At 35.8% G+C, this 21217-nt stretch overlaps 2 protein-coding genes across 2 annotated transcripts; both read right to left on the bottom strand.

Moving 5' to 3' along the window:
* Positions 1–51: 51 nt before the first annotated feature.
* On the bottom strand, positions 52–11870 carry lpcat4 (lysophosphatidylcholine acyltransferase 4). The gene is made up of 13 exons (XM_051901242.1): positions 11500–11870; positions 8933–9296; positions 8542–8654; positions 7330–7390; positions 6588–6646; positions 5100–5134; positions 4801–4855; positions 4618–4700; positions 3299–3424; positions 3054–3207; positions 2866–2958; positions 1063–1198; positions 52–660 (listed from the first exon to the last, which is right to left on the bottom strand). The coding sequence occupies exons 1-13, from the start codon at positions 11572–11574 to the stop codon at positions 485–487; spliced, it is 1530 nt and encodes a 509-aa protein (XP_051757202.1). The 5' UTR covers positions 11575–11870; the 3' UTR covers positions 52–484.
* Positions 11871–17007: 5137 nt separating this feature from the next.
* On the bottom strand, positions 17008–21028 carry emc4 (ER membrane protein complex subunit 4). The gene is made up of 6 exons (XM_051901272.1): positions 20818–21028; positions 20239–20343; positions 19997–20111; positions 17550–17703; positions 17309–17469; positions 17008–17232 (listed from the first exon to the last, which is right to left on the bottom strand). Exons 2-6 carry the CDS (start codon positions 20340–20342, stop codon positions 17197–17199), a joined length of 570 nt encoding a protein of 189 aa, XP_051757232.1. The 5' UTR covers position 20343; positions 20818–21028; the 3' UTR covers positions 17008–17196.
* Positions 21029–21217: the final 189 nt, after the last annotated feature.

The following is a 21217-nucleotide window of genomic DNA, read 5'->3' on the forward strand; positions in this document are numbered from 1 at the left end:
TCAAACGACAAACACGTTCAAGGAAGGTTCAAATGAAGACAGGAGAAGTCACGTCTTTAAGAATTTTAATATATTAAAGTATAAAATAATATGACACGTCAGCAGAAGTCTTTGACAGTACAAATGTCTTTGGGTTTTCCAATATACAATGTTTAAAATAACAAAAATATACACTTTTAAATACACATACAGATCCTTCAGACATGATCATTATAAAATATAAAGGTATTTGTTTCAAGGCACATTCATTTAGTGGTAAATTCTCACAGTATCATTCCCAGCACCAAGATTCACATGAAAACAGGACAAAGAAATAGTCACGTAAACGTTACCCTTTCACACACTAGATATTCACACAGCTTCACATCTCACACAGTCCACGTTAGTTATTGCACATGCGGTCGGTCGGACTGTCTGTCAGCTCGGCATAAAGACGACGCACATTTGCGGCTGTTCGTCCCAGTATTGCGATAAGTGACGCTCCTTAGTCCAACTTCCTATCGGTCGCTCTGTAGCCATTATAGATCCCGTTGTTGTTGCCGTTGACCTTCCCATTGGGAATTCCATTGTGATTTCCGTCAGCGAGCCCACTGGAGTGGAGATACTCCGTAAGCACTTTCCGATAAACTGGATGCGTCCTCAATAAGTCTTGCAGAGAAGCTTTAAGAGATGAACACATAAACAATTAGCATTAGATACTAAAATATTAGCGTTATCATCTCAGCTGAGTAAACATTAGGCTGCATTCAAAGGCCGAAAATGCCGGATTACACTCGCTTACTCGAATATCCAACAATACAAATGTTTAAAAAAAATAAACTTTAATAAAGTGGTTCAAATGTTGACATATCTTACTAAGAAGTGATTTAATGGATAGGCTATGTGCATAATGGACCATGGTGGACATATTCAGACAGTTTCTTTAAATTTCAAAAAAGTCCAGTACAAATGTCACACTAGGCAACGAGCAATCCTTTATAGGCTAGACCGTCTCATTTGCCAACGCTCGCTCTGACCTTAGAAGGATGCAGCCTCTGAATTGGGACACAGCTAGTGTTTTACCTTCAGTAGGTCGCCCTCTGCTGGTCAGCGCCGAGTACATCTCTCCAACAGAGCACTGCGGGATTCCCACCAGCGCCCCCATCAGGCCGGACAGATCATCTACGCTCAGCAGCCCATCCTGGTCAGTGTCGTACCACTGCGAACAGATGCATGGCAACGCCAAATTATGATTTAAAAACTTTACTCTTTACTGGCCATAAATATTTTTCACATGATTTACTTGAAAAGAATGAATGAATTCAGGAGACGAATCTGAAATGCATGATTTATCCCAAAAATATTGGGTTATATATATATATATATATATATATATATATATATATATATATATATATATATATATATATATACACACACATACATACATACATACACACACATATATATGTATATATATGTATGTGTGTGTGTGTGTTTAAATTATTATTTTTTTAAAAAGTAAAAAAAAAAAAAAAAGTCTCTCTCCACTACTGTTTTTATGGAACCCATTCATTACATAAATAATAATAATTATTATTGTTGTTAGGCCTATTGCAATTATTCATTAACCGTCTAATCGTGGTTATTAGATCGAATCACAATTATTTGAGATGACCGCAAAAACTGTGCAGTTTAAATTTCAATCTCATTTTTCCATCTAAATAAGGGAAATTATATTGTGGTTATACTACATTATAAATAACTAATTATATAAATAATGTTAATTTATATTTTCACAGCATTAAAGTACATAATATGGGCCTATTTGTATTATAACATTTATTATTATTTTATATTATACATGTAATATGTTTCCAAGTTAAAAAAAAAAAAAAGCTTACACTGTAAGTGACATGAACAAAACTGTTAATCACAATTATTTTATGAAAATCTATCAATAAAGAAATATATATTAATATAGAAACTAATATTATTGTAATGTAAAAAAAATCAAGTATTTAATAATAGTGCTGTCAAACGATTAATCGTGATTAATTGCATCCAAAATAAGTTTGTGTTTACATAATGTGTGTGTGTGTACTGTGTATATTTATTACGTATATATAAATATACACACACATGCATGTATATATTTAACAAAAATATATTTATATATAATATAAATTATATATAAATATACATGTAATCACTTCTTAAATAAATACATGTATGTATGTGTGTGTATATATATAACTTTTATTTTGGATGCGATTAATCGTTTGACAGCACTAAATGATAATAATAATTTAATGTTACAGAACAACAGTAAAATTGTACAGACTTAATTTCTTTGCATTCAAACATTAAACCATAAATCTTTTATTTTGGTGGAAAACTGCAGTGAGAGCTTCTTGTTTGTTGACAACAGATTTATAAATTATTCTCATTACAAATTTGGGAAGATGTTTGGTACAAACGCACGTTATGAGCAAATTAGACTCACAGCACTTTCAGAGATGGAGTCATTTACTGTGAATCGAGCCTCTCGAGACTGTCATCATGAGCTGATAAACGAACACGGTGCCGCGCTTCACTCTGAAACAAGCAGCGCATCTGACGATATATGTATATAATCACATCACAGCCTTTGTGATTGACAACTGCAGTCAGCCATTTCACGCTCTCACACCTGTGCATTGTTAGAATTCATTAAAACACTGGAGAACAACGGTGTGTACTTGGCGAGTGCTAATTTTAGGCCGTGTCTGTCAATATTTCCCAGCACTCTTATATAACACACTGTAAAAACAGTCAACACCTCACAGTCAGAACAAACAGCTTGCATAATGAGTTTCACGCGACACACCCATGACACACACTCACCGTGAACGCCGTGTGTATGAGAGACTCCAGACTCCTGAAGCCAGACACAGCTGACACGCTCAGACAAACCTGCCTCATGTCCACCGTATCGTCCTGCAAACACAAACTAATGCGGTCAAACGCACAAATAACTTGCTTTAGATAAAAGCGAATCTCACACACACACACACACACACACACCCCATTACCTTTGAGTAGAGTGAGCAGATCTTCACTGCCGTCGTTCTGTCCGTGAGCCCCAAAAGAGAGGTCAGGTGATCGGCTGTTACCGTGGCGCTCTGGCCTGAATAACAGCTGTTAATCATTTCGTTCATCACGGTTTCCACTCGAGTTTTCGTAACACTGCGGATGAGGAGAATAAAGGAGTGTGAGACAGACGGGTGGAGAGATACTGAACACACACACACACTCTTACACACTCACTCACACACACCCGTGTTTATGGAGCAGTTTGAGGGTTTCCTGAGCCGGAGGTTCCAGCGGAAGTGAGAGGTTTCCGAGCTTTTTAACAGGAAAACGACCCTCCATCACATAATCGGTGGCAGGAACGCCGAGAGCTCTAGGAGAGAATATAAAAAAGGTCATTTAAATAGAAATATTCCAGGTTAAATACAACTTACTTAATTAACTTAATTATATAGTAAAAATGTGTGTTATTTCAGCTGTAAATTTGTCTAAATCATCTTGAACTTCTGTTTTACCAGGTCAATACAGGAGTGTTCATAAATAAACTAAAACTGTCCATCTAAACTACGCAAAATCATTTTAGTTAGCTGAAATAAAGCTTAAATAACACATATTAATTATATATATATATATATATATATATATATATATATATTATATATATATATATATATATATATATATATATAGAGAGAGAGAGAGAGAGAGAGATGAAAAACTTAAAACTTTAAAAAAAACTTAATTCAAAATTTTGCTGTGGAAATACAATAAGCTGAAGTTCTACAATTACTAAAACTGAAATAAAAATAAATTTAATAAAGCTAAAGAGAATTAAAAAAAAAAAAAAAAAAAAGCCAAAAGTGCATAAAATTATTCAATTTTGCTAATTACTAAAACTAAGATTAAATTGAAAACTGAAAATATAAAAATAAAATCCAATTCAAAATATTAATAAATACTATAATAGTATATAATACTAAAATAACACCAGTGATATTTTAATATCATTGAGATACTACTATAGTTCGATTTTAGTATTTTTGAATATTTGTTTATTTCAGTTTTTGTTTCAATTTTAGTTGAAGTTTTAATTTTTTTTTTTTGTATTTGTCATTTTTATTTATTTATTTTTTTTTAAATATGTCTATATAATATTTTTTTTTAATTTAAATACATAAAGTTACACTAAATGTTCCCTTGGCAAATAGCTGAAATAAAATACGTTTACGATTTTTATATTTTGTTTCAGTTAATGTTTACTTTATTTCAAGAAACAAAAATGCTTCAATGGTTTATTTTTAGTTTATGATACTATTGCACACATTTAAGCAAAATGAAATGTTGATTATACACAGAAAATAATTCATAAAATATTCTTAAACTATTTAAATCAAACACACTATTTCATCTTCTGTGTGTGCAGCTCATGTTAATGTTTAATGGAGTACTGTACATGATAATGTAAATCAGCGATCAGCTGCGGTCTATGTAAAGCGGTTCAAACCGTCACTCATATTCTGACCCTGCTGTAATCAGCAGACAGTGAGTGTGTGTCTCGTGACTCACTTGGCCATGAGTTTCTGTACATTCTCAGCATATAAGTCCGGGTCTTCCTTCTCCTGCTGTGACGGCGTGTAGACGGGCAGGAACTAGAACCAATCAGAGAAGAGAAGGATACTGAGTGAGATTCTATTGGTCGCAGCTGTAACAATGCTGGACGTTCATGTCAATCAAATGAAGTCCGCCCACCTCCACAGTAACACTGGTGTAGATCTGAGAGGTGGTGTGCCAGAGAGCGCCGAGCCTGAGGACAAAACCAGACCATCAGAACAACACAGACCCGAAGACACGTCAGGATTAACCAAACGGATCAGACACAAAGTCTCACCATATTCACTTGAAGGTAGAATTGTTTCTTATGATTTTTATAAATTTATTCATAAATAATAAATATATATAATCCATATATAAATAATAAAAAATGTGATGTATAAAATAAAAATATATAATAAATAAAAATTATTAACAGCACAAAAATCTCTTCTTACCACGACAAACCTTTCCAAGTCCACCGAACTGTGTCCTGCAAAGATGTTTAAAGCATGTTTTATATATCTGAAATTCTCACATACATAAACACAATTTTATATATGTAGAGCGAATCCACCGTATTCTTTACAAATGCTACACTTGTTGTACCACGAACTGTAGTTTTAGATGATAATGTAGTTGTTTAGACCTGAAATATGTGACTCATTTAATTATAGCACCTATTTACTTGTTATTTGTTTAGACATTTTCGGAGATGTGAGCTGCAGGCCGTCAGCGGCCGTTCAGTGCTCGAGTACCCGCCGAGAACAGCTTCAGTGCTTCGGGGATTTTGCCTCTGCTCTTATAGTGGTTAAACATAAGATATAATTCATTTTGGGTACATAAAACGGGCAATTTTTGGTCTTATTAATCTATTACTTGTTCCTGAGCAAATCAAATTGTGCTATGTTAAATTTAATAATTTAATATTAAGGCTGTATTTAATGTACATCCAGTAGAGCACTGCTTTTGTACAACTGTGTTTATTTCCTATTGTCATTTATAATGACTATTGTTGTTAATTTAAATATTGTTGTTCAATAAATATTATTTTGCATAAATATGTTGTATTTGGTACTGAGAAAGGGTCCATTAGTGCGTAATATGGATTGAGTGAAAGTTACATTAATACGCCATTAGATGGCGGCAAACTTTACGAGTGAATGAGTCAGTCGCAAGAGACTTTTAAATTGAAAAGGACTTTTGTAAACAAAGGATGTTGTTTTAGCGCTGTATGTTATGGACAATTCCCTTAACTGTAAAAAGGACAAATACAAAGATCGCTTTCCTCAGCGGACATTCAAACCGATTGTTAATGGATGTAATATTACGGACATCGACCTGAAGAATGAATGTTATATCAGACACAGGTAATGCTCGCTCAGGCGATCTCTCTCTCTAATACAGTACAAAATACAATGGAGAGACTCGACGTTCCTTCGTTACTAGTTCTAAAGTGACGTTTTAGAATTAGTAACGGAGTCTTGGTCAAACTGTCAACTTGAGATTTGAATCCGCGGAGGAAGGAAGTACTGCGCAAAAGAGGGTTTTAAAGACACTCTGTTGTTATTTCTTATTTATTAATACACTGTACCGTCGAACTGTTGTATAAACACAATATCACACAATATCGCTCTGTATCAGCACGCTGTGATTACCTACGGCCGAATCACAGCCATATCTCATGGCTACTCATGTGATATTGTTCATATTATATATATATATATATATATATATATATATATATATATATATATATATATATGAGGATTTCAGATTCAGTGAAGTTTTAATGGTTAATTTGTGACTTGTGCTCTTTTATCCAGTGAACCAGCTCTTGTTATCTATTTCAGCTCTCTGTGGTGCACATATATAGTCATCGTGGGGTTTTCTGTTGCATAAACGCAGCTAATTTTAGCTGAAGGCATTTGCTGCTCCAGACTCACCGGATCACTGGGATAGTGAAGCAAGACGGGCTGAACAGGAACTCCAGCCAGAAACGCACCTGTTGACAGAGAGACTGAAGGGTTAGAGTTAAGATGATGACATGATATTCACACAAAAATCCTGGGTAAAATAATCAACAATTCAATAATTATAAAACTGTTATCAATACATTTCGGGTTTCAAATGTTGAACACTAGCGTTTATAAGTTTGGGTTGGTAAGATTTTTTTTTACTGTTTTTGAAAGAGTTTCTTCTGCTCACCAAGGCTGTGTTTATTTGATCAAAAATACAGTAAAAACAGTGAAATATCATTCCAATGTAAAACAGCTGTTTTCTATGAATATATAGTAAAATGTAATTTATTCCTGTGATCAAAGCTGAATTTTCAGCATCATTACTCCAGTCTTCAGTGTCACATGATCCTTCAGAAATCATTCTAATATGCTGATTTGCTGCTCAGGAAACATTTATGATTATTATCAATGTTGAAAACAGCTTCATATTTTTGTGGAAACTGTGATACATTTTATTTTTCAGGATTCTTTGATGAATAGAAAGTTCAGAAGAACAGCATTTATTTGAAATAGAATCTTTTGTAAAATGTCTTTACTGTCACTTTTGATCATTTTAATAGAGCCTTGATGAATAAAGAAATAAAAACATCTTACTGACCCCAAACTACTTCAGGAGAATGTCTGTGATGTCTAAACAGGGCGTGTGTGTGAGTGTGTGTGTTCGTACCAGGTTTGAATTTGATAAGAGCTTGGCCATTAGTTGTTGTTCCTTCTGGAAACATGAGCATCTGCCGAGAGAAATGGAGCACAAAATGAGATCAAACAGAACAGGACGTGACATACCAGCTGAAACATGTTACACAAGAGTCACAGTGAGAGTGTGTGTGTGTGTGTGTGTGTGTGTGTGTGTGTGTGTGTGTGTGTGTGTGTGTGTGTAAGGCCCTGTTTCCACCAGGTATAAAGATGCATTGTGGTCGATCGGATCACAAGTGGACGACTCTAAATACAGGTGTAAATGAGGTTTAAAGCATTTTGAGTTTGTCCACTTTCGACCACTTCCAGAGGTAGTCGAAAACGCATTCAAACAGCCACTAAAGACGCCTACTCTCCACCTACTGACCTAACACGTAAACATTACGGGAAGCGCTCTAGCCAGACAGGATTTAAACTCAGCTGAAGACTTAAGTTTGGTTTGAAGATGATAAATGTACCAAGCACAATGTTCTCTCTCCATTCCTAATTTCTAACACACACACACAGCGTTCGGCTGGTCTTGTGTCTGTCCGTGTGTTTTTCGTTGTCTCCAGTCACGTTCATATGTAAATTGCGTGAGCTTATTTTGTCCATTAGACAGAAAGATCTGAAAAAACCCTTACATTTACCTGCCCATAACCTCCGCTCGAAGAAATCAGGACAGAAGTGGTTGAAAGTGGACAAAAAGAGATGGATTAAAACCCCAGGTGTAAACGGGAATGTGTCTCCCTCGTCTACTTGTGATCTGATCGACCAAAACGCATCTTAATACCAGGTGGAAACAGGGCCTGAGTGTGTGTGTAAGTGTGTGTGTGTGTGTTTTTGTGACATATCAGGACACAAATTTGTATAATGACATGGGTATGACATACGTATTACAAGGAGAGGGTGACTTATGAGGACATTACTCCATGTCCCCATTTTTCAAAAAATGAAAAATGGGGACATGTTTTTTTGAGAAAGTAAAAATGTGCAGTTTCCTGTGATGAGTAGGGTTAGGGGTAGGGGGAGAGAAAATACGGTTTGTACAGTATAAAAACCATTACGCCTATGGAATGTCCCCACAATTCACAAAAACAAACGTGTGTGTCTGTGTGTGTGTGTGTGTGTGTGTGTGTGTGTGTGTGTGTGTGTGTGTGTGTGTGTGTGTGTGTGTGAGTGTGTGAGTGAGTGTGTTTGTGTGTACCTGAGGCCAGCGGCCATCAGATGTGACTCTCTCACGGATCTGAGACACACATTTCTTCCTGGATTCAGGGTCTTTCCGACTCACCAACACTGACTGATTAAACTCCAACAGCGCTGGACGGGCACACAGATTATCGTAGATTTCATTAAAGTGACCGTACTGTAGCTTGTTAATGGACTACGTTTAGCTTTTTAATTCTGACGATTGTATTTAGGCTTCAAAAGTTGTGTTCATTTGTGAAAATTATCACAATTAACAAAATGTGTAAACTTTTGTTGGTCATAGAGCTCATTTTCTGCAGTGATCCAAAAACCAGTGGAAGGGAATCAAGGTGATGCGAATATATGGTTGGCTTACAAAAATACGTCATCACTGCCTCGCTTGACCTCACCTCCTACAACAGGTAGTTTGTAGTTCTCCGAACGCGACACAACGATCGGCAGGCCCGTCGCACACAGCACCAGCATGTCCAAGAACCCACTGTGAGGCGCCACCGCCAGGACCGGAGCTTCCTTCAGGCCCGCCTGACGCCCTTTGACTTTAATCCACAGGAAGCCCACAGAGAAGAAGACGGCCCGGCTGAGGAAGAGAATGATGTGATGGAAGAGCCAACGACGCCAACCCTGCACAGGCTCCGCCCGCTCCGCCTCTGACAGACCGGCCAATCGCAGGCGAGCGATGGGCCACATGAGCAGGAAGAAGAGGGTGGCGAGGGTGACGCGGACGGGAAACAGAACTACGCCCAGAATGATTCCCTGTAGAGACATCAGAAGCATTTCATTGGTCAGATAACAGTGATGATCAGTGTTGGGGGTAACGCATTACAAGTAACTCGAGTTACGTAATCAGATTACTTTTTCAAGTAACTAGTAAAGTAACGCATTACAAGTAACAAGTTATGTAATCAGATTACTTTTTAAGTATCTGGTAAAGTAACGCATTACAAGTAACTCGAGTTACGTAATCAGATTACTTTTTCAAATAACTAGAAAAGTACCGCATTACAAGTAACTCGAGTTACATGATCAGATTACATTTTCAAGTAACTAGTAAAGTAACGCATTACTTTTAATTTACAACAAAATATCTGAGTTACTTTTTGAAATAAGTAATGCAAGTTACTTTGTTTTCCCATCTATTGACTGACAGCTCTCCTGTCCCCATGTTAAGTGAAATCGGGAGTAAGTGCAGAGGTGTTGTGTGTAAACATGACAGATATTTTAGTTCTAAACTAAATGTGAGCATGCATTTACTCATCTCACTTGCACAAAAAAGATTCAGCGTTCCTCAAAATGAATAACATCAGTGAAATGCAAAATCAGAATACTACGCAAACCTCCAATAACTAAATATGCTAAATAAAACAAATATTTTTAAGCTTTTAATCTCACTTTGTTGACCAATGTACTTGCTGCTACTGACCTTTGATGATTCAGTTAATACATTTACAAATACATTTGCACAAAAATAAAACTTTTTTGTTGTTGTTAATAAATAATAAACAAACAAACAAAAAAAACAACAACAAGCCAAGCCCAGGTGAGAAAAATGCAAAAGTAACGTAACGCATTACTTTTTCTTAAAATGTAGAAAAAGTAATGCAATTAGTTATTTTTTAATGGAGTAACGCAATATTTTAATGCATTACTTTTCAAAGTAACTTTCCCCAACACTGGTAATGATGGAAATATTTGATATGCGTTCTCATGATGTTGAGACAAAACATTCTTAGAATGTCTTTATGATGTTTTTACTTGTATGTTCTCAACGTTGAAAGAAAACATTCCAAGAACAACATTTTCAAACATCCTTATGATGTTATTTGTACTTGATAAACGTTCTCAGAAATGTTGACAGAAAATGTTCTCAAAACAACATTTTCAGAACATCCTGATATACGCTGAATGTTAATGCTTTTGTTACATTACAAACAAACGTTCAAAGAATGTTATACAGAGAGTAAAAATAAGGTTAGGAGAATATTGTATCAACATTATTGTAACCTTTTAAATAACATTCTAATCACAACAAGAAAACTGGACATTTTAGCAACATTAATAGCTGGTAGACTTGATTACAACAAACCAGTTTGGACCAGCAACAAACAAGTTTCCAAACATTTGCAGGTTTCTTTGAAAGTATAAAGTCATAATTAGAAAGGAAACACTGAAGAGTGTTCAGCACATAAAAATCACCAAGGTAACATAGTTTCTGTCAAAATACCATAGTTACTACAGGGCATATTAAATAAACACGGGACTTTCAAATGGTGTAAGATCAAAACAAACACAGAATGCTGCAGTTTGGTTGCTGCTAGGTTACATCACAACACCAAACCAAACAAGATATGATGCAGTTGACAAATTTTGATTTTGCTAAATATTTAAAGCACAAACATCTCTTACTTTAATCAAAATAAATAGATAGTAAATAGTAAATAAATACAATTCAAAATCTGGTTAGAAAACATGAGATTATCAGGATTTTTTTTTTTATATATTGACAGACATAATTTTAACAGTATGACGGACAAAAAAAAAAAAAAAAATAGTGTGTATATATTTCCATTGTAAATACTTGTATACTAATACGGAATATTTTAGCAAAGGTTTGCCCTTCCAAGGATCATATTTAGGCGTCCTTGGCATCAAAAAGTTTGTTGAGGCCGCTCCTGAGTTTTTTTATCGCCGTTTAAAAAATCGTTACACCTTTATTCTTTTAACAAATCGACAAACCTTTAACAGCCTATCAAACTACCTGTTTTATTGTAGCAACAATCACTGTAGAAACAATAGTAAGTATTGATCGGAAAGTTCGGTTACCATGGTGATTTTCGTAAAGGCGCACGCGGTACAAATGTTCGCTGACTTACGCGTTTAACTTTCGCACATACGTCAGTTCGCGTCACGCAGCCGCATGGATGAGCGCGTGAAAGTCAAACGCGTGAGATGATCTTACCTGAATCCGCTGAGCAGCTGTTAGATTCACTTCATGAACGAACGGATGCGGAGTTTGTCCTTTACCCTTCAACATCCTCACGAACACACACTAATACTAAAATACTTCACAATTAACCGATAAATCGCTGCGTTCTTGGAGAACGGCTAAGAATAGTGTGCACAAACGTCCCAAGTAAAAAGTTTAGATGGCGGTGATACTAAAACAAAACTTCAAGGACATTTATGAGAAACGAACTCACTCCCATCTAAGAAAAAATACTAAAACTAGAACACGCTCGACCTCCGAGAACTCTCAAGCACACACAGACCTAACTTAAGTAAGCGAGATTTACACGCTTAAACCACCCCGCCCCCTAAACACACACCAGCACTCACACTTAAAGCACTCGACTTGGCCCCGCCCATTAAACGCGTAGCATTCCATTAGCCCCGCCCACATTCTCTGACCATAGAAACACTCATTACACTTCCAACAACACAGCAGGTTTTTCTGAAGAGAGAGAAAAAATAGAGAAATTAACTTATTCCTATTTTTAAAGGATAATTAAATTAACAATAATTAATGTCTTTCTCCTTTCACTCTTAGAAGAAAAGGTTCTTTATGGAAGCTTACAGGCTCTTATATAGAACTTTTAGGGGTTCCATCATGGAATCATTTTATGAATTTAACTTTTTAACTTTTAATTTATTTTGTAATTTTTATTTTATTTTATTAACATACTCATTCTACAATGACAGAGTGTCCAACAACCAATAAACACACAATAATATTTAAAATATCAGTAAGATTAATATATATAAAATCATCATTTATTGGGTACTTTAAATAGGGAGGTGGCTGTCCCGAACCCTAACCCCGAAATTTAAACTTGTGAAAATGATATTGAAATAATTTTTGCAATTTTTTTCCATTGTTGTTTTTATAAAAAGTGAAGTTAAATAGTTATATAAAAGTTATATTTTTTTTTTTAATCATGTAACTTTATGTAAAAAAAAAAAAAAAAATGTGTCACTCATGTTCATGTCACTACCGAAACAGTATGTTTGAGTCCATTGGCTGAGACTTTAACACACTTCTACATTTCTGATCAGGAAATATTCCTGTGTCCCTCTTTCACAGTAGATAGGTCCATCATTTTGAGTTAAATGTGTTCAAAAGTCTGAAAATCTGTGTGGAACTTTAAGGGACGTCACTAACAAACACCTTTTTCTGCAATTAAGCAAACTTTTTTGGGTGTTATTCCATAAAATTTAGTATTTATGCGTGTACAACTGTTCAGAGCTGTGCTAGCTAACCATGTGCTTATTAGCATCATTAAGCTAGGCTCAAAAATCTCTAAAATTGTCACTACCGAAACAGTCACAACCGAAACATGGTGAAGTTTCGGTAGTGACATCATTGTTTTTTGGGTGTTATTCCATAAAATGTAGTTTTTATGTGTGTACAACTGTTCAGAGCTGTGCTAGCTAACCATGTGCTGATTATCATCTTTGAGCGGCTCAAAAGTGTCTAAAATTGTCACTACCGAAACAGTCACGACTGAAACATGTCATCATTGTTTTGGTAGTGACAAAAGGAAACACATAATCCTTTATTTGGGGGAAATAAGCAAAATTTTAGTACTGTTATGCAAATAATTAGTATTTTAATATGTTTTAGTATGTGAGTTAAATCCTGTAATGTGATGTGGTCACTACCAGCACATTACTGTCACTACCGAAAATGTGCAGTCACGACCGAAACATGGGATGTTTAGCCAAAAATAAAGTATATTGAATGATCAACTAAGATGTTATTATAGTGTTTGGTTCAATGTTTATTCAAACTAATGAATCCTTCACTTTGAAATCAGTATGATAAACTTTAGACTTTTACAAAGAAAGATTGGATTCAAAATACAACAAATCTCATAAATTACACTTGAAATATTGTAAATGTTTATAATTGTTATTGATTTACCTGTGAATTTTTTTTTTTTTAAATAGCAAAAAATATACATTACAAGGTAGATGTAAACAAAATCTTAACAGGTCAATGTAACCCTTCTTATTAAATTATTTATTATTGTGTTTCAGTAGTGACAAATTTGGAGAGAAGAAAAATATTCCAAAACTTTCTGAAAATACAATATGAGAATTAACTGTACTATTACTAGAAATGTGAACCTTGGATATTATACTATTTGCATACATACAACATTTGTGGAAAAAGACCGTTTCCAACTCTGACTTTGAACCAGTTCTGTAGAAAGGCTCATATAGAACCTTTTTGGCATAAAGAGTTCTTTAAAAGTGAGTCAAGAACCCTATAGAACCTTTTCTGAAGTGAAACATGAAGGCTGTTGTTTTAATAGCACATTTTCACATGAAGCATTTTGTTTGTCTTTCACAAGAAAAATCAGTGAATTTGTTTAAGGAAATGTCATTAAAGCCACTTCTGAATGATGTAAATATGATCTTGACACTCAACTATGTTTATCTTAAAGTTCATTGACTCCAGAAAAAATGTTTGTGGGCTGAGAGAGAACTAGAGTTTCCATTCTTACACAAGATTCATTTCTGAACTCTCTTTTCAAAAGAAAAAATGAACATAGCATTAGCAGACAGAGAAACCCGTCGGTCAGGATGACTCTTCATTGTTCTGTGGGTGGAGACCCTCGCTTACAACATTCAGCTGTGACTGAAACTCCAGCGTTTATAAATGATGAGAGATCTGCTCCACAGACGTCAGATACTCATCAATAAACCATCTGAATAATCTGTTGTTTTAAATATACATCTGTCAGACAGTGTGAGAGCTTTCAAACATCAGAGACGCTGCTGAACCAGTACATCAAGTTCAGCTCTCAGTCATCGGGTGAAACGAGTTCATGTAACGCTTCGCCACTGTTTCAGCCTCAATCATCTGTGAAGCTCCGTCAGTAAATCATTCACAAATAATGAATCCTTCTCTGACAATATCCAGAGAAACTTACTGAAACACTGAAATGAGTAAAAATAAAGCCTCAAGCAACAAGCAGATAAAATGAGCATGACTTTCATAATGGTATTTTTTTAAGCTGACTTTGATATGACAAATATCAAATTCTTACTGTTTTTCCATTTGGATTTGGGGTCAAAGATCAGCGTTCTCCCCTAAAAGTGATCGGGCAGACCAAACCGTAAGTCGTTGAGACTTGAAACTTTGAGGGATGATAGTTTCCACCCCATCTACAACGTCACTGAGGCTCGCCCAAATCAGCCTGACGGGGGCGCTGTAGTGGCGAAAAGTAATTTTCGGGTATCTTGGATTTTTCGAAAAAAACTACTTTTGCAAACTAGTCCTAGGTTTTTCGCCCGATCAAAACCAAAAAAAGTGCAGAAATATTCTCTGGAGTCTGACTGTCAATAGTTATCGGAAAAAAAGTCTGAAATTTCGATTTACGCCTGCGACGGGATGCCGAAACGTTTGGAGTGGGCGTGGCCACTTTTACTAAAATGGCTGTCGCTCTTGAACAGAATGAGATAATTTCACCAAACTCGTCTTTGGTTGTGTGAGAAAATGTGGAGAATCGGCCACTTGGTGGCGCTATAACATGGAAAAAAACCCAAAAAAATGGCTATAACTACACAACCCTAAGTCCGATTGACTTGGCATGCAGTGTCTTTGTCCAAGCTGCCGCGATCGTCTACGAGGATATTCGCGTATCCCAAAAAAACATGGCGGCCGTTGGCCAATGAGGTTCGAGTGGCTGTCAGATAAGTTTAATGGAGGCCGATCGGAACGAAACTCACGGGGCCTGTTTGACTCGCAGCCCTAGAGGTCTGTGAGACATTGAAAAGAAATCAGCCACCAGGGGGCGCCATTGCGTTTTTCAGGCTTGTAAATGTCTGTATAGCACACAATTTTTTTCACGCACGCACGCAATATTTATACTGTAATTTAGATTAACTTTTGCTTCTAGGACCGCCGCTGTCAATCAAATCGATCGTTAAATATTGGAGATTATTACTTTTGTGAACTAGTCTTAGGTTTTTTGCCCGATCGGAACCAAACCAGTGCAAAACAAAATCTCTGGAGTCCGATTATCAATAATTATCAAAAACAAAGTCTAAATTTTTATTTACGTCTGCGACAGGACGGCAACACGTTCAAAGTGGGCATGGCCACTTTTACTAAAGCAGCTATAACTTGTGAACGGAATGAGATAATTTCACCAAACTCTGTACACCTGTGTATGGGCTCGGCCTGTGGACATGGCGACTGGCCATTTGGTGGTGCTATAAAATGAAAAGAACACAAAAACGGCTATAACTATGCAACAGTCAGTCTGATTGACTTGAAAACTGGCATGCAGTGTCTTTGTCCAAAGTGCCGCAATTGTCTTCAAGGACATTCGTGCATCTCGAAAAACACGGCGACCGTCGGCCGATGAGTTTCAAGCGGCTGTCAGATAAGGTTAATGGAGACTGATCGGATCAAAACTTGCTGGGCCTGTTTGACTTGCAACCCTAGAGGCCTGTGAGAAATTCGAAAGAAATCAGCCACCGGGGGTTGACTTCGTGTTTTTCACATGCGTAAAGGATTGTGTATCACTCAATTTTTCGCACATGCCCACAACATTCGTACCACATGGTATAACTCCTCATTCTGAGCAACTTTGCCTCTAGGACCACCGCTGTCCATCGATTCGATCATTAAATATTGGAGATTATTTCAAAAACCAACTTTCACGAACTAGCCCTAGGTTTTTCGCTCAACCTCAATAAAACCACTGCAGTACAATTCTCTGGACTCTCTAGGTCAATAATTATCAAAATATGTTGAACTTTACCCTTATAGCAATAACAGTGCCATTTAGAAAAATGGCCGTGGCAAAATATACTCAAAAGCCTATAAATCTAAAACGAAAACTCAACTTCACAAAATTAGGTGAGCACATGCAGCATTTGATTCTAAAGAAGCATGCCATTTTTTATGGAGATCCAACAATAGGTGGCGCTATAACTGTTAAAAAGCTTTAAAAACATTTATTTCCTAAGGTAAATTGCCTGTAAATGGTCTTTTCCATCTATGATCTGTGGTTACAGGCTTGCTAATTGAACATTATACCTTTTTACTTGCTTAAAGGCCTTAAAGCGCTTGAACCCCAATAAATGCTGCTTGCAGCTATATTTATATATCCTTCTTTTAAGCTAAAATTTATATTACATTTTAATATGAAAAAAAAAAAAAGTTCGTAATATTGTTTTCTCAATTGCATTTGGGGTGGAATATGACTCAGATTTTACTTTACCTAAACATTAATTATGAATAATTCAATATTTATGTATATATTTATTTTAAGCTAAAATTTTATATTAAAATACATTTTAATATCCTTCTTATTGTTTCCTTATTTGCATTTAGGGTGAAATATGAAATATGATGTGTTTTTTGTTTTATAATAACCTAAACATCAATGACAAATAATTCACACAAAATGCAAAATTTAACAGTCAAAAGGGAAGTAAAAAGTTGTCCCTATTTCCAAGCAGCAAAACATTAAACAAACTTTATTAATTTGAAGCACTGAACAGATCAAAACATAAAAGCTCTCTGTTAAACACAAATTACAAAGTATAACTTAATTATCAGCATGTGGAGTTAAAAATGTTAATGTTAAATACGCAGCGTGTGTGAGTGTGTCTGTGTGTGTTTCTGTGTGTGTGTCTGTCACATGACCATTCCTCCGCCCATGATCTCCAATCTCTGTGGAGAAAACAGACACAAGTCAGAAAGCACATGTATGTGAATATGAACACAGCCTCATGTATTATTCACGTACCTGAGGCGGCTCTATGAACGCCAGCCAATCAGAGGAGTGTGTTGGGAGGAGCCCCATTGATTGACACTTGTAGATGGCGAGGGCGGAACCAAGCAGGTTTCCGATGAGATACACCAAACCCTGCAGCCACTGCTGACTCGAGCTCTCCAGCAGCTTGAACGCTTCAGACAAACACACTGGGAATGAGCACGAGAGGATATGAATCATGACAGCAAGACTGTAGACGGACGCAGTTACTCACTGGCTGACATGGACATGAGCGCCTGGATGGGTCTCCACGCCATCATACACACCATCATGATGGGGAATATGGAGATGGTGTTTCCAGACATGTACATGATGAAGAGATTCATGGGAATCTGCTTCAGCGGTCCCAGAGCCACGTCCCAGCATCTCTACAGACACACAAACACTCGTGATCAAACACAGACCCAACACACGCAGTGCAGCATTTGTTTAAAATGAAATAAATGTACTAGATTTTGTTTCAATAATATTTATTCTACAATATTTTGTAGTTTGAGAAGATTTATTGGTACTTGACAATAGTTACCTCTTAATTATCCACCATTTATTTATATATAAAATTATAGAAATATGTGGGGAAAAAATTAAATTGTTTTCGACTAAACTTTTGTCTGAAAGTTTGAAATAACTTTGAAAAGTTTTGAAGGGTTTACTCAGTCAATAAAATGTTAACATGTCCTAACACATTGCTAACATGATTTAGCATGTTGCTAGCATAAATTAACATGTTGCAAGCATGTTTCTAAAATGAATAAGTCCATTGCTAGCAAGATTTAACACATTGCTAACATATTTTAATGATGCTACCATGATGTAACACATTATTAACATGATTTAACATGCTGCTAGCATTATTATCACATTTCTAGCATAAATTAGCATATTGTTTGCATGTTTACACATGTTTCTAGCATGAATTAACACATTGCTAGCATGTTTTAACATTGTTAACATGATTTAGCACGCTGCTAACATGATATAACATGTTGCAAGCATGAATTAGCACATTGTTAGCATGTTTTTACATGTTTCTAACATGAATTAGTACATTGCTGACATGTTTTATGTTGCTAGCATGATATAACACATTGCTAACATGATTTACCATGCTGCTAGCATGATTGAACATGTTTCTAGCATATATTAACACACTGATAGCATGTTTTCACATCTCTAACAAGAATTAGCACTTTAATATGATTTAACACATCGCTAACATGATTTAACGTGCTGTTAGCATAATTTAGCATGTTTCTAGCAAGAATTAACACACCGTTAGCATGTTTTAGCATGTTTCTAACATGAATTAACACATTGATAGCATGATTTAACACATTGTTAACATGTTTTAACATTGCTAGCATGATGTTACACATTCCTAACATGATTCTAGCATGATTTAACACATTGCTAACATGTTTTAACATGTTGATAGCACTTTGCACTTTGTTAGCATGTTTCTAACATGATAGCACATTGTGTTTTCACGTTTCTAACATGAATTAACGCATTGCTAGCATGATTTAGCTCATTGCTAACATGTTTTAAGGTTGCTAACATGATGTCACACATTGCTAACATGATTTAACACACTGGTAGCAAGTTTCTAACATAATTTAACATGTTACTAACATAATTTAGCATGTTACTAACTTGATTTGGCATGTTGCTAACTTGATTATAGCATGATTTAACACATTGTTAACATGTTTCTAACATGAATTAACACATTGATAGCATGATTTAACACATTCCTAACATGATTCTAGCATGATTTAACACATTGCTAACATTTTTTAACATGTTGATAGCACTTTGCACTTTGTTAGCATGTTTCTAACATGACAGCACATTGTGTTTTCACGTTTCTAACATGAATTAACGCATTGCTAGCATGATTTAGCTCATTGCTAACATGTTTTAAGGTTGCTAACATGATGTCACACATTGCTAACATGATTTAACACACTGGTAGCATGTTTCTAACATAATTTAACATGTTACTAACATAATTTAGCATATTACTAACTTGATTTGGCATTTTGCTAACTTGATTCTAGCATGATTTAACACATTGTTAACATGTTTCTAACATGAATTCTCACATTGCTTTAGCTCACTTCTAAAATGTTTTAAGGTTGCTAGCATGTTGTAACACATTGCTCACATGATTTAACACGCTGCTAGCTAGTGTTGTCAAACGTACCGACTTCGGTACTATGTTGGTACTGAAATTTAAAAAAAATGTGACGATACTCCGCTGTTGAGTGAATTCTCTAAACACCTCTGATTGGCCGTTGTGTTCAAGCCCTCAACAGATATGTCTGTGATTGGCTACAATGATCAACGCTTCAAAAACATAAACAGACATAAGAATCCGCTCAAAAGCACTTAAAATGCTAGGGGGAAATGCTGGTATCGTCACATTTTTAAAGTTTCATTACCAACTTGGTACCGAAGTCTATGCTTTTGACAGCACTACTGCTAGCATGATTTAGCTTGTTTCTAGCATGAATTAACATATTCTTAACATGATTCTAGCATGATTTAACACATTGCTAGCATGATTTAACATGTTGCTAACATGATTTAGCACATTGCTAACATGACAGACAGACAGATAGATATTAAGTACTCATCAAGAGTATATGACACACTCACCTTCTCCACCAGATTGCGGTCGGCTTCCTGTACGCTGGTGTCCGGGACGGGTTTATCGGAGTATCCCACTGGATACATGACGTCACCGTCTTTACTCTGCCTGTCACTGCGACTCCTGCAGACACAAAGAGTTTCCTGAAATCTTCTGTTTGCATGTGTTAAACTCAGCACGGTTGCCAGGGCGTTGCTATGTGGTTGCCCTGGCGTTACCGTGGTTGTAGCGGATGGACGTGTTGAAGCACCTGCTGTTGCCCAGGCTCAGCTCTATGGCCCACTTCATCCTCTTGGTCGCGGCTCCGCCTCTCGTCGACAGAGCTCCGCCCCCCTGACCGCCTGGTGACGTCATCCTGAGATCAGCAACAGACACCCAATTATGCAAATTAATAACTTTTTATTTTTATTTCAATCATTTCTAAGACTTTAAACTGCAAAACCAAATATATTTAATATCTATTTAGATATTATTTAAATATTATTTTACTAAACCAATAATATTACATGTTATTAATAAAGAATCAAATAAGAAGCAGTATTTTTGATGATTTGTAAGTGACATTATGTTTGTTTCGTTACAATGTTCATAAATAAGGGGCAGAATACAAATATTCTCGATCCAAACAGTATTTTGACATATATGTGATACCGTAAAGATTAACAACGTAAAATTTCCATAAAAATAAATATGCAGGAACATATTGACGTTTGGTCTTAGAATAATATACTAATATATAATGTTTTAATTATATTGTAACAATGAGAGCGCAGTATTGTCGAAATATTTGTGTTATGAATGTTGATGTCGATGATCGTCAGATTCTCACCTTCAGAAGCTCGTCGAGCAGCGAGAATAACTATATGTTTATCTGGAGCAGTAAATGATCAGACTGATTCAGATATGATGAATAAAGATGAAATAATGCAATATCAGAAGCTCTGCTGCTCTTCACGGGAACCTGCAGATGACGTCATGCGGACAGCAGCACTTCCGTCCCCGACGCATGACGTCAGAGATGACGCTCCAGCCGGAATGAACTCCACTGATTGACAAACATTTCAGCGGACTAGCAGACACCCAATAAATGTGCAAATGAATAACTATATTTTTATAATTTCTCTCTGAGACTAAATATTAAGATATTATTTAAATATTTATTTTACTATTTTTATTGATTTTATTAAACTAAAAATATTTCATTTTATTAATAAAGAATCAAATTTTAA

Source organism: Ctenopharyngodon idella, chromosome 7 (genome assembly GCF_019924925.1).
Source record: "Ctenopharyngodon idella isolate HZGC_01 chromosome 7, HZGC01, whole genome shotgun sequence".
Lineage (NCBI taxonomy): Eukaryota > Metazoa > Chordata > Actinopteri > Cypriniformes > Xenocyprididae > Ctenopharyngodon > Ctenopharyngodon idella.